Raw genomic sequence first — 14,642 nt, forward strand, 5'->3', positions numbered from 1 at the left:
ATTACCAAGATTAGATTGGATACTGAAAGTTCTATAACGAACAAATATCGTTCCGAGAGATCCTCAAGGATATACGATATACCACATCTGATTGCATGTTAGGTGTTACAAGCATTACCATAGACGGTATTTGTACAGGTTTGGTTTTAAAAAAGCTTTCCATCATAAAATGTGGTCACAGTTCATCATCGAAATAATGTTATATTCAACGCAATTCAACGGAACTTATTGTGAATAATAACAAACACAAAGGGTTGTCATTTGTTGTATGATAAACAATGCTTTTATATGAAGCTGAACATGTAGAGAAAAGTGTTGATGGATAATTAAAATAAACGTGCAAATTAAAAAATGATAAAAAAGAATAACAAAATGTTGCAATTGAAATCAATAGAATTTACCAACTATATATTTCTTTCGTTTTGATTAAAATGCAATAATGTATCACTCCGACTCCGAATATAGATGCATTTTGATAATGAATCGTTTTCTCATTTCCAATACATGTAAACCTATGACAATAGTTACATCTTTTAAAGAACATTTTACAATCTTATATTATACAGAAAAATGGAGAAAGGGTGAAATTTCATAAGCATTGTTCAGAACGAAATCGCTCTGTGTCAAAAATGCAAAAAGCATATACGTATATACATGTATATCAATTGTTTCCAAAATGTCTTTAAGGTTTGAAAGTTTATTGTCAGTGTTCAATCATAACACTTCTAGCAGCAGCATGTCATTGTCACTCAGTAAAGTTTGTATAGGTATCAAACTGGTGTATGAATTCAAGGCAAAACTTGTATTGTTCCTGCAATCATAAAATAACATTACATTGTATCACAAATTTCCTTGGTACATTATAACATATATGCATGTAGTTATAAAAGGGAATAATCTTGAATGAGGAAATACATAGGTCTGCAAATGAACATCAATTGAATCAGTCAAAACTTCAGACATACATTTTTTTCCATTTAATCCATTTATATGCAATATTTATGATAATTAGTACATGCATCGTATAAAACGCTGTCAGAGTATCGCTAAAATTTTGTAAAGTTCATTTTAGAAGAAACACCTTTTCCATATATTCTGCACAAAAAACATAAATTGATCAATTATATAGTAAAACTAGAGCAACATATTACCAGTTATGGTATTCACACACGTGTCATGGATTTCCGTATAAACATCTTCTTCTGAGTTTGAAATGTGTCCTTCGTTTCTTTTCCACAAGTGTGCATACGGTTTTGGCTTGTTACTTTTATCGTCTCGTTTCCTTCTTTTTTAAATTTGAAAACCATAATAATGTATGGATGAAAGATAAATGACCTCATTTAACTGCATTCACTACTTTAAGGGCAGATATCTCAAACATTTTTTATCAATAAGTTTGCAAGATTTAAGAAAATTCTGCGCTATTCTCTTTGCGCTTGTAATCAATACTTCAATTTCCACTAATAGTCATATCTACATTTTCCTTATGAAGCGCTTTACAACCTGCAATTTGAGAACAACTGCTCATCATTACTTTGACATGGTGAGAGTTCAAATAAGTTATCTTTATTTAAACTGTAATTACATATAAATATTTATGGATATTTACCTCCGATATAAAATGAAACCAATCGCTACAATTGCACTAACAACCAGCACGATGGCGGCAGATACACCAATTATTAATGGTACATTCGTATTTTGGGAAGCAGTATCTGTAGAAGTATCTCTAGTTCGCACTATTTAATAGATAAAGATTCATACAAGTCTATATAAAATAGTTTCCCATTGTTTATAAAATATAAGACAATTTGCATAATTGAACAATTGTGCCATTCATGTCTTTTTGTATTGCATAATCATGTTTTTATAAACAATTTTGAAAACGTTAAACATGTATCTGAATAACGTTTCCACAAAAAGAGCTTGTTTGAAACTGGTATGTTTTCTTTAAGTTCTCTTTATTTGCAAACGAGTCTCTTCGCTATCTGTTTAAAACACATTAAAAATTATTTAAAAAAACACATTAAAAAACTTACTGCATGTAACTGGTTCGCTGTCCCACTTCCCATCTATCATGCACGTCCTCCTTATTTTGTTAGGATTTGATAATTTAAAACTGTCATTGCAAGCTGCTGTAACAATTGTTTTGTATGGATATCCCCTAGATAATGCATCTTTTGAGTAGTTATAAAAACCGTCCTTTAGTTGTTCTAGACTTTGACAAGTAACTTGAATGCAATGGCCTAATTCACCACTCCATGTTTTATTTTCTAAACATTGTATTACAGAAATGGAAGCATTATTAAAGTATCCAGTATTACAATGAACACGTATCATATCAAGATAATTTAGTTCTCCACCCGTATATTTTGCAAATGAGCCATTGATTATTTTCTCTATATATATTGCGTTAACAGGATTTTCCGGGGACTTGCATGTATTTATTTTACACTTTGCGTTTCCTGTCCATATTTTCTGTTCATTGCACAAGCGTTCCCTATCGCCTAGAAGAGTATAGCCTATGTTACAAGTCAAGTATATCTTTGAATTGTAATTTAAAGGGCCTTTCCTATAAACACTGCCATTTGCAAATCTGTATTCACCATTTGCTATACGTTCTGGATCAGAGCACTGTCTTATCTTGCATAATAATGGTTTACCACTCCATTCTGTGTTGTTTACACATACTCTATTTGCACCGTGAATCCCTTCAAGCACGTTCCCGATATACTTGTTCCAACAAATACGGTTAGATTCTGTACATTCGTATTAGTGCCTAAGCTATATAGTCCATTAGCTGGATTTGCTGGTATAACACATTTAACTTCGATACACTCGGGGCTGTCATTCCAACTTGGCCCATTGTTCGTTTTTAGACAATAAATATGTTGATGTTTTGCTTTATAACCGTTTTCACAATAAACTGTAGCAACTGTATTGACTTCGAAAAATGGCTTGTTTGGCTTCAATCCTCCATGTGACACTTCACTAGATTCACAAACAGTTGGAGGAGCTGAAATGTAGGTACCAGCAGTTAGTGTATAGCGGTCAAAAAATATATATGAAAATATTAGCCATCCACAAATCATTTTGATAACGATTTTTATAAAGCTATCTTTGACAACGAATATGGCTTGTAAATAAACAAACCTAGGATTTCACGTTATAGTAAAAAGAAACACAACTGACAAAAAATTTATTTACAATCATACAACAAATCGTTAAAACTACGTGTATATATTCCTTCTCATTCTTGATAAACTTATTTTCCTACTAGACTCAAGATCTATAATTCTTACTACACTCTATATATATGTGTCTCCTAGACTCAAGATCTATACTTCTTACTACACTCTTGATCTATTTTTTTTACTACACTCTAATTCTATTCTTCTTACTACACTCTAGTTCTATTCTTTTTACTACACTCTAGATCTCATCTTCTTACTAAACTCTAGTTCTGTTCTTCTTACAACTCTCTAGGTCTTTTCTTCTTACACCACTATAGATCTATTCTTCTTACCACACTCTAGATCTTTTTTCTTACCACACTATAGATCTTTTTTTCTTACCACACTCTAGCTAGATTTATTCTTCTTACTACTGTCTCGATTTATTCTTCTTACCACACTCTAGGCCTATTCTTCTTACCACACTCTAGATCTTGTTTTCTTACCACACTATAGATCTTTTTTTCTTACCACACTCTAGATTTATTCTTCTTAACACACTCTAGATTTATTTTTCTTACTACTGTCTAGATTTATTCTTCTTACTACACTCTAGGCCTATTCTTCTTACTACACTCTAGATCTATTCTTCTTAATTATTTTCAGTATTTGTAAGCACGCACGTACACAATAATTTTCAAGGCGTTCCTTTGCAAACGATAAAGACTGAAACGCATAAAAAAGGTTCCAAAGATCATTACCATTTATTCAGTAAATGGAGATTTATACCACACACGTTATTCAGAAAGTTGCACCTTTCACTTTAAAGAGAATACCAGTTTGGTATACATATGTGACTATATGTCTTGCAAATACCATTTTGACGTATTATCACTTTTTATTGCAACACAAAACATTTACTCGTACAAAACTAATTTAATACCTGCATATATCTTAACTTCGCAAAGTGTCAAGTAAACCTTATCATTATCCTGTGACGATTGGCGCTTTGGTAAGTTAATAGCCACAACAGAAAACAAGTTTATAGTGTCCACTTTTATTTCAATTAAGTCTTCATTAAACTTGTTATGTTCTTTATCATCATAGAGCTGACACCAACCGTCTATGCATCCCATACCATTTGATACAGATCCAAACACTTGAAAACCTTCAAGCCGATACTTCAAATCTGAAAAATAAAAGAAATTTATAGACAATAAACAAGAACGCTGTCAAGATGGAAAGTCTTTATCTGACAAATATTCGATAATTCAACTGATGTGTGTTGGATAAACATCCTGTTGTTACTCAATAACCGCACGCACCGCACTGTTGTGTTTTGAATGTTCAACAGGAACACTGACATTTTATGTGACATGTTTGCATGTGTCCAACAAACACAATATACACATTGATGTGTTTAAAGGGCGTCCTTGACCGGATGGTTAAGGTCTATGGACTTTAAATCACTTGTCCCTCATCGCTGTAAGTTCGTATCCTGCCAGGTCTTATAATTTTTTAGTGGGAAAAGTATCCAGCTAGCTTACTTCTACTCAGGTGCGCATTTGTGCCTGAAATAATGCAATCTCAGTATTAAGATTGATGGTTTAGAAAAGTATGATGAATATGACATAGTTACATTAAAACAAGAACCGGAAAAAAAAGATAAACATTGAATAGAATAGCATTAGGCCTAAAATGTGCAATTTTTATACTTTTGGAGTAGCAATAACTTTTGTAAAGCTCGTAGCAGTATTGTATGAACAGAGAAAATAATTGCATTACATTGACGGCTCATAAAAAGAACTGCCTCAATATATCATAAATTACAAAACACTTGATAACATTTTTTACATGCATAAACATATGACTTGATGACTTGGGCCATAAGCTTATTGCGTTCTATAAATGCACGTTTCTTGAACAAATGCATTGTATATTTAGAACAGACTTTCATATTAAGTTTTTCTAGTAAATAAAACGTAAATAAAAATAGCCAACAGCTTATAGTAAGACACTTTTAATTAAATTTCTACAAATATCGCTATTAATCCGATGCCATATCTGTATTTTACCCATAGTCTGAGAATATTTACCTCTTATACGGAATCAAGTATATTTGAACTTAAGTTTGTCAGAACATATAGGTAGAATGGGGGTTATGAATAGCATAAAAACAATCTAAGTCGCTTCAATTATTATCTAAATGAAAATAAAGTAAGTCAATATGCGTGCATAACTTGAATTTTTTTCACTAGGTAAAAAAATGTATATTGAATGTTCCTAAATTTTGAGCCTGAATATGATAAGGATTTTCTGGTGAAATCAATTCTTGGTTTGGGGACTAAAGGAAGCCCTTGCTCATATGACCTTAATTTTATTTTCTGTATTTGTAAAATGATTTTGCATATGACCAGGGAGAAGCTTATTTAGGGACTTGTATACTTAAATGGCTTTTTTCCTAATTTACTCTATCAGAGAATTTCATCAAGTTTAATTCAGAAAGTAACTCATCAGTAGGCGCATCAAAATCTTTATCTGATATTATTCTTGCTGCATGTTTTTGAAATTTATACATGTCGTTTAAGAGCTCTTTACTGCAATTGTCCAAACTAGTGCAACAATAGACTAAATGAGGAAGAATGTATGCATTAAAGAACATTTTCCTAACTTGAAGATTTAGGAATGGTTTAATTAGTCATTAGTAGATATAGTAAGGAATACTTATGTCTCAGTATATAGTTTTGTTACATTTTATTTCCCGCACTTTTAAGAAAAATATAAAACTTATTTTGAAATGTACACAAATAATTTCATGTCATAATTTTTGTACATTATTTTTAAGTATAGAAAACATAGATTATTGGGAGTAAAGACATATTAAGCACATAGATTCATTATATGATATGCTGATACATGTACACATATACATCAATAAAATAAAAGAAGTACACATGCATTTATTTTGTAACATAAACGCTATGTAAAAAATGCTGCTTATTCATTATAAATGTTATAGAACATTTCATTTAGATTTAGTGCTATGTGGAAACAGACAAAGAATTTTTCATTTTAGTCATATGAAAACATACATGTATATTTAATATGAATATAAAATTGTAAAATAAACAACAAGAACTTGGCTAATTAATTTAACAAACTATTACAATTACAAAATTTAATGCATACAAAGTTTATTTTTCATAATTTTGGTATTTAATTTCGTTAAATTATTAATATGCTTTTTTGAGAAAATGATTAAACAACCAACAATGAGACATTGACAAAATAAGATCAAACCTTATTTGAGAACAGTTAAAAGGAAAGCTACTTTTATAATGTTACATGCAGTCTAACATTTACAGGTCATTCTCCAATCTTTGTGCATTTGGATGATAATAATAGAATTTCTTTATGTTACAGCTCTTATGTGTCTTTAAAAATATATCCAATGTATTTCAGTGCGTGCGGAACCCTGAGAGCTATAAATCACAAAATATAAATATCCTTTGTAAGGATTGTGGGCAGTACGCCTAAGTATACGTTAAACTAAACTTTTGGAAGAAGCTTCATCTGAATTATACTTCTAAAAAAATAGATCATTCCCTTCACATCCATACATTAAGATAATTAATTGAATTTAAGAAAATGAGGAACGCTGGAATAAGTTTAAACACACTATTTAGAAAAGTTGAGAACACTATTGATGAATCTCCAGGTGCGCAATTTTACCTGCACCACTAGCTAAATAATTTGATGAAAAGTTACCACACTTTGCTAAGTATATCACGTTTTGATACACATCATATATGATCTTTAAACATTAAGTATGCATTAAGTGTGTAAAGAGATTACCAAAACAATTAAAAGTAGAAATATAAAAGGACAAGGATGCCCATACTCCACTCTTTTGTCCGTCTGCTGACATACAATTGGACAGTATGATAGAGGTTGGGGCATATAAACTTGTCCAATTTTTCTAATGTTGACATTTTTATTTTTTCTAATATAAGACTTTCAAATCTCAATTACATATCATTACGACAAGCAGAATCCAAGATGCAAAACTACACATGTTGACCAACAGTCCTGTAAATTTCCATGATTCTAAGTCAACTACATTTTTAGTACGCGAGACACAAGTTGAAAATTGCAAATCGTTTACAAAGTTAAGGGTAATAAATCTACAAACACCGGATAAATCCACGGGCAAATCCCAAATTAAATAACTTCACATGTTGTCTTACGTTCATGTAAACTTTCATGACTCCGAGTTAAATACATTTTGAGCTACGCACGACATAAGTTGAAATTACAATTTATACAAAACCAGGAATAATAACTCCTCACTAAACTGAATTAATACAAACACACAAACCCAAGGTTCTCAGTTTCACATGCTGATCAACATTTATGTAAAGTTTCATGACTCCAGGTCATATACGGTTTGGGCTTCGCACGACACAAGTTGAAAATAGCAAAGTTTTACTAAGTCAAAGGCAAAAACATTTAAAATTTTAATCTTAAAAATACTGCTAAAATCCACAAGGTGCACAAACTCACCAATATTCTGTAAAGATTCGTGACTCTAGGTCAAACACTTGCAAAAAGTTGTATTGTTTACTAAGACGAGGGCAATAACTGACCAACATACGAAACTCTAGGTGCTGATCAACATTCCTATAAAGCTTGTTGACTCTAGCTTAATCACGTTCATAGCTACATGTGACAAAACACATATCCGCTCATATCATAACTAGAAAATGTCATAATTTAAAACAATGTTAAAAGATTTACAAATGATAATCAAAACTACATCTTTGTTACTATATAAAAAAAATTCATTCAAAATATTAATGCATGTCAAATATACTTTTTTCAGTATTTTAATATCTCAGTGCAATTATTCATCGTAGCAATTTCACTTGCCATTTAGAAATAAGACAATGATGTATAACGCATACACGTATAAATATTTTTTAACAATTTAAGGAATTTCATAAACGAACTTTCTTCTTTATTTTCAAGGATTGAATAGTTTATTGAATATTAAAATAACTCATTGTGTTGTGATTAAATGACATAGGCCCTATTATACGATTTGTAAAAAGATATATACATCTCGTGCGCACGAGATACTATGTCGTGGAAACGAGTTACTAAGTCATTGCCATGAGATAATTAAGTGGTGTGCACGAAATACAATGTCGTGGCCACGAGATACTATGTCCTGGCCACGAGTTACTAAGTCTAGGCCATGAGATAATTAAGTGGAGTGGTGCTCACGAGATATTTTGTCGTTGCCACGAGATACTATGTCGTGGCCACGAGTTACTTAGCGTAGGCCACGAATTAATTAAGTGGTGCGCACGAGATACTATGTCGTGGCCAAGAGATATTATGTCGTGGTCATGAGGTACAAAGTCGTGGCCACGAGATAATTTAGTTATGCGCAATAGATACTATATCGTGGCAACGAGTTAATAAATCGTAAGAACCGGATAATTAAGTCGTGCGCACGAGATAATTAACCAATCAGCTTACACTATTTATATTAATTTGCCTACTTAACTCGACATGTGCCATAGGACAATGATGCCCCTACTCACCTGCTTGTCAAAATGCTATTTAAACAAGTTATTGATTGGACAATGATTTTACATTTAGCGTCATTGTGTCCCTTATTTTTGAACCAATTACCTCAAATTTAAATGTCACCAGCTGATCAGGTTGATTCTTGTACACATTACACAGGTTTTTAGGTTGAATGACTTTTTGCTGAGGTATGGCTATCCTGAGGCGACACACGCCATCCCTGATAGCCTTTGTTTAATAAAACCAGTAATTGGTTTTGATATCGGATCAGATCATTGATTCCAGTTTCAGAATACTTACATTTCACTGCACATCTAGTACACATATACCGCTAATAAATATGCCCTCTTAACGAAGAAGAGGGGAACAACTTAGATATATCAACAACATAAACCGAATTCTGTTAAGTTGCATTTTTAAAAGATGCCTAATGTTACTGCAATTCGAAGAAAAGTGAATTAAGGTAATTTGCCAGACCGACGTTATAATGATAGAATCATTAAGAAAATAGTTTGCACTGATACTATTCATGGACCGAGACAACTTTATTTCAGTTTTTTGCGACTCAGATATTTTGCTATTATTATGAAAATGTTTTTTTGTACACTGACTGACACACTAAAGTATCTGGAGTAAAAAATCTTATTTGCATAGGATATTAATTACAAAAAAACAACATTCAAGTCCCCTTGACGTAGAAATTTAAGTAGCACGATCGATTGTCTTAGAAGTCGGAAATGTCATTACGACGGAAGTAAAATTGTTTTAAAAGTGCGCGATTCTTATAAGTTAGTGAAGTACATAGACGATTTTGTCAAAAGAAAACTACTAATCAGTGACTTACGCATTTTTTAATTCATTTTATTTATTTATTTATTAGTTTATTTCTATTATTATTATTTTTATTATTATTATTATTATTATTATTATTATTATTATTATATTATATTATTATTATTATTATTTTTGGCAAAAGGAAAAACAGTTTTTTTTTCAAACTAGCCGTGGTCTGTTCCACCAAAATGCGGTTGAAGTATATTACAGTGACCTGAACGTCATTCGAGCTGTATTTTTTTGCAATAAGATAGAATAAATGTAAACCTGAATAAGCGCATCAGCTTATAAGAAGAGTATTTCGAGTGCAAATTGCCTTACGGGATCCGAACAATTATGAAACGAACGCTATATATCCCTTTGCTATTACGCACTTAGGATATATTATTAAGTAATGATGTGCAGCTCGAATAAAATTCAGGTGATAAATGTATGCTCTATATACACGGTATTAGTTATTTTCGTGACAAGGATATGATTTTTCTCTCTGTCAATAACACGTAATTACCCTTACTATAAAAAAAGATGATGGCCATTATAGCAGAAATGCATAAATGAAGGCAAAATATGAAGAAAAAGAAAGAAAAAATATTACCTCGTCTGGGCTTTGAACTCACACCTTACCGAAACTCTTTGTTGTAATGGAAAACTAAAAATCTTTCAGATAAACGAATTTTCATTCAGCATTTTATACTGAAAATCTCATTTTTATAAGATGTTCGCTTATTCTTAGCGGGACCCCTAAGTCCTAAGTATGATGGTTTACAGATAACTGTGTGCAAAACATTCTAGTTTGAATGGTGTACAGAAAAAATAAATCAACGCCGAAATAAACGAAAGGAAATAAATCGCAAAATCTGAATGCATTCCTTAAAGGGTGGACGCCAACCAGATGAGCGGCCCATTATTTGTTAACGGAGATAAGAACATATTTTTCGTTAAAGGGACAAAAATGTAAATAACCAATGTTTCCCGATAAAGTTAAAAACAGAAAATGGGAACAGAAATGTTTATCATATCTATTTGAATGCTTTAATTTACCATGCAATAATTTTTAATACTAGTCTTGCAAAATAAATCCCCCAGTAAATCATGCGTCAATCTCAAAATCATAAAAGACACGACTGCTTAGCAGCCGAATAATTTGATTTGTGTGTTCTAATCCAGAAAGTGCAAAAAGCTTTATAAAAAGGATCAGAAGTAATGAAGCCAATTATCAGAGCTGCAAGAATAATAGTTGTAAAACAATCCACATTTCTGTTACGATAATAAAGAAAAAAGACAGATAATTTTCTAGAGCTATGTATAAATCATTTAAAACCAGACTTACCATTTCTGTTAACAATGATTATACCAGTGACATTAAACGAGCTGCCAAGATAAACCTTCCATTGAGCACTTCCATAGCTATTATCATCATAACTAACACCCGTGGTGTGACTACAACTGCCATGCTCAACCTCCCTGTCTGCATTACCGTCGACTGCTAAACTTGCTGCATTGTTTTCAAATGTGCCTGGTCTTTGAACAGCTGGTTTATTTAAAGCTATATTTGGTCCTGACAATATATTATAGAAAATTTATTTAGTCTGAAATAAAACAAAGTATGATTAAAGTCAAATGAAGATGATGTTGAACTGTATATATGTTTCTGTTAGCTTAAAATGAATATTGAGTAGATGATACATTTCATTAATATATCATTTTTGCTTTTTCTGAGCCTCTCATATTTAAACAATCAGTTAATTTATTTTTGTACAGTAGAATGCTTGTTTTGTACATTTATCATTGTTAACGTGAGGTACAGATCAGACATGACAGTGTCATGTGGTTATTTAATCGGTAATGTTTGCTAGTTATATACAGTTTAATGTACCTTGCGCTGACATTTCATTTTGTAAATATTTCTTCCCGGCTTATAAATACATATTGCAATATCATGTCTACTGTACAAGAACATTGTCTATACAAAATCGTAGTAAATACTACGAACTTAGATTAAAAATCGAGGTGAAATATATCATTTTCTACATGTAAATAAAAAATGTTTCTTTTTTTTTCAAAATTGTTCGTTGGTCAAACACATTAACGATGTTAACAATTGACTGTTACTTAAATAATGTTCAATGCTGTTGCATTTAAGGCCCATTATGACCCAGAAATGTTTTTTCTCAAAAGCTTTTATATACGGTGTTCTTTTGCAAAAAGTTACTCATTGGCCTCAATACTCATTACTTTAACTATGTTTTTCATATGTTGCTTTTTGGCACTAAGTATAGTTAAAATTATAGTAAAATTTAGTAGTTTGTATGGAAGTCAAAATATCTGGCTATTTCTATGACGTATAATTCATACTTTTACATTTATTGATACTTTCTTCAGGTGACCGGCAACATTATAAAATTAATTTTGCCTTTTTTTAAAAAATTATAGTAAAATATTATTTGTTTCTGAAAAATAATGTGCCTTTAATGTAGCAATGTTTAATGTCGAAAGGTGAAACGTGTAATAATTGCAACACGAAAAGATTTACCGCTGAAATGCCCGTCTGTAGATAAAGTGCCAACTGCTGTTAAAATGACAAATGAAAGTAAAAACGAAATTTTACTAGAGCCTTTCATTTTTCGAATTCTGAAAAAAAAACATAAACAAATCAACTACAAAACATCAGGCAAAAAATCTAAAATAAGATAATATGCCTTTTTAAAAACATCACCAAATATCTGCAAAAAAGAAATCAAACATAGCAAATTATGTTCCTATCAAACATCAAAGACATATGTCAATAGATAAAAGCTGTATGAGGGAAAGTGTAAAAAATGTATTTTAGCATTTGTGACCTTGACCCCTGAGATCTGTTCTCAACCAAAAGGAAGTAAATGCAACCAAAGTTATGTTCCTACCAAATATGCACCTTCAAACTATAGGCTACACAAAGAGAACTTGATGTGTACCACGTGCTTACCTCTAATGCACTCAAATGCACCTCAAGTGCACCTCAATGTGCAATGAAGACCCTTCATGCCCTGGACAGAGTTTTAAGTTTGTTTGCAGTGACCTCTAAATTTGACAAATATCATAGTGTATGACTCAAAAAAAAAAAACAAAAAAAAAAAAAAAAAAAACAAAGAAGAAAAGAAAAATAAAAGGAAAACAGAAGTAATACTTCAGGTTTTGTTACAGTTACATTGAATAACGAATTTGTAGATGCAGATATTTGGTGATGTTTTTGAAATGCATATCATATATACCGTTTCCTTAATTAATGATTCCAGTCAATATAATATAACCATTACATAAGTATTGAATATTATAGAAACAATCAAACTTATTGATATTCATTATAATAATCAGGTAGTGTTAGTTAAAACAGAAATGCTTAATGGAAATATATAGCAGATTTTTAGATAATGGTACTATCTATTATTATGAAAAGTTGTTAATAAAAATGTTGATATAAAAACGTATTACAGATAACAATGATGAAAGATGTACAAATATAAAAAATATGAATAAAGTTTCCTTCTGATACTTAATAGTCGGTCCCTTATTTGGCAAAAGTCCAACTTGCCAGGTTACGTTAAGTTAAACCATATCCCTTTTCGAAGTGCCCAAAAGGGAAATAGCTTTGCAAATGAAAGCAATAGTTTTGTAACTTTCCAAGATCATGTACTTAGTAAGTGTGTAAATAATGAAGACATTTCTACAGGTACAACTTCGGTATAAGTTAACCTCGTACGCACAGACGGGCGTACGGATACGCGACGGGCGGACACGCGGACGAACGAACACATGGGCTTACAGACGGTTAAATTTATTTATGCCATAAAAGGCATGAAAATTTGTTTCTTTAATCAAAGATCAGCATATTTCTAAATTCAATATCATTTTAGCCAGATAAGATCAATGTAAGTTTTAAAAAACAAATCTTTTGATCTTGATCCGGTTCAATTTTTTTTTGTGGGAAGGGAGCAAGTTCCAAATCCGCCAATATTGCCAAAACTTTGTTTACGATGCTCGAATATGCGCTTGAGATATATTAAGGTACAAAAAACTTTTTTTTCTACAAGGAACACTTGTTTTGTTGCTTTTCGTCGGATAATTGTGACGTTAATACAATCAAAACAATCTTAATAACACTGCACAATTGTCACGTCGCTGTTCATTTGATAATCGTGGCGTTCATATAAACTATTTACCCAGCTGCTGTTAATCATACTTCATAAATTCTTATACAGGTTCTTGCCATGTTATATGGCCGTTATTTGTGCCAGTAGAAATGGGTCGCTTTGATCCAGGTGACATAATTTGACAATTTTGTTGGAGGTCTATGAAAGTTTCATGCAATACATCTTAGAGCTCTGTTGTGGCTCTGGGGGAAAGGTTAAAAATGTAAAGTGATTTTCTATCATTTTGCCATAGCAACCGGACTTCTGTATGGAAACAAATTCTTTAAACAGGGTTGGCGTCCAAAAAATCCTGCTTGAAATAGATCTCGCGTTTTGTTTTTAAGAAAAATGTTTTTAATATCGTAAAATCGCTACACATATAAATAAATATGAAGGTCACACACAAAAGGCAATCACTTATACGCAGTAATTGGAAATAGACTTACCACTGGAGAATATAACCGAAATGTAACTCCATACCTCACAAAAACTAAAGTCTTGAAAAGTAGAGGGGACACTTCCTGGTGTTATCTACCTTACCGGGTTAGCAAATAAATCACTTATTTAGATCAAAAGATATGTGCACAGTAAGAGATAAAGCACCCTAAAAAAAACTTGAAAAATTTATCATCTTTTAGATAAGTCATGATTTAGCGAAACCCATGTTTTGTTTCCTATTTCATGTATACATCGTAATTCGTTCATTTTCGAGGCGAATTACATGTATGTCGTCCTTATGTGCACATTACTATGAAACATGTTAAGATAAAACGATATTTGCCGATAACCATTTAGTAACGGTTTAATATACATGTATGAAATGAGATGTCAGATAAGTCTAAAAAAGAAAGAAAGAAAGGCAAATTGTTTT

The 14,642-nt window shown here is 31.6% G+C and overlaps 1 protein-coding gene across 1 annotated transcript; it reads right to left on the reverse strand.

Annotated features, from left to right (window-relative positions):
• Positions 1-714: 714 nt before the first annotated feature.
• On the reverse strand, positions 715-14,374 carry LOC132715910 (uncharacterized). Its single transcript, XM_060699023.1, has 8 exons — positions 14,218-14,374; positions 12,136-12,233; positions 10,933-11,160; positions 4,117-4,362; positions 2,692-3,016; positions 2,040-2,164; positions 1,610-1,739; positions 715-811 (listed from the first exon to the last, which is right to left on the reverse strand). Exons 2-8 carry the CDS (start codon positions 12,221-12,223, stop codon positions 715-717), a joined length of 1,239 nt encoding a protein of 412 aa, XP_060555006.1. The 5' UTR covers positions 12,224-12,233; positions 14,218-14,374.
• Between the last annotated feature and the right edge of the window lie 268 nt (positions 14,375-14,642).

Source organism: Ruditapes philippinarum, unplaced genomic scaffold (genome assembly GCF_026571515.1).
Source record: "Ruditapes philippinarum isolate M1 unplaced genomic scaffold, ASM2657151v2 ctg5977_1_1_1_1, whole genome shotgun sequence".
Taxonomy (NCBI): Eukaryota; Metazoa; Mollusca; class Bivalvia; order Venerida; family Veneridae; genus Ruditapes; species Ruditapes philippinarum.

Excerpts from the sequence above, each read along its gene's own strand:
- LOC132715910 (XM_060699023.1), bottom strand. The coding sequence starts at position 12,223 with ATGAAAGGCTCTAGTAAAATTTCGTTTTTACTTTCATTTGTCATTTTA. Across the intron at positions 4,363-10,932 it reads AATCATTGTTAACAGAAATG|ATTTGAAGTATCGGCTTGAA; the intron begins GTAAGTCTGGTT and ends TTTATTTTTCAG. Across the intron at positions 3,017-4,116 it reads CGAAGTTAAGATATATGCAG|CTCCTCCAACTGTTTGTGAA; the intron begins GTATTAAATTAG and ends CCTACATTTCAG.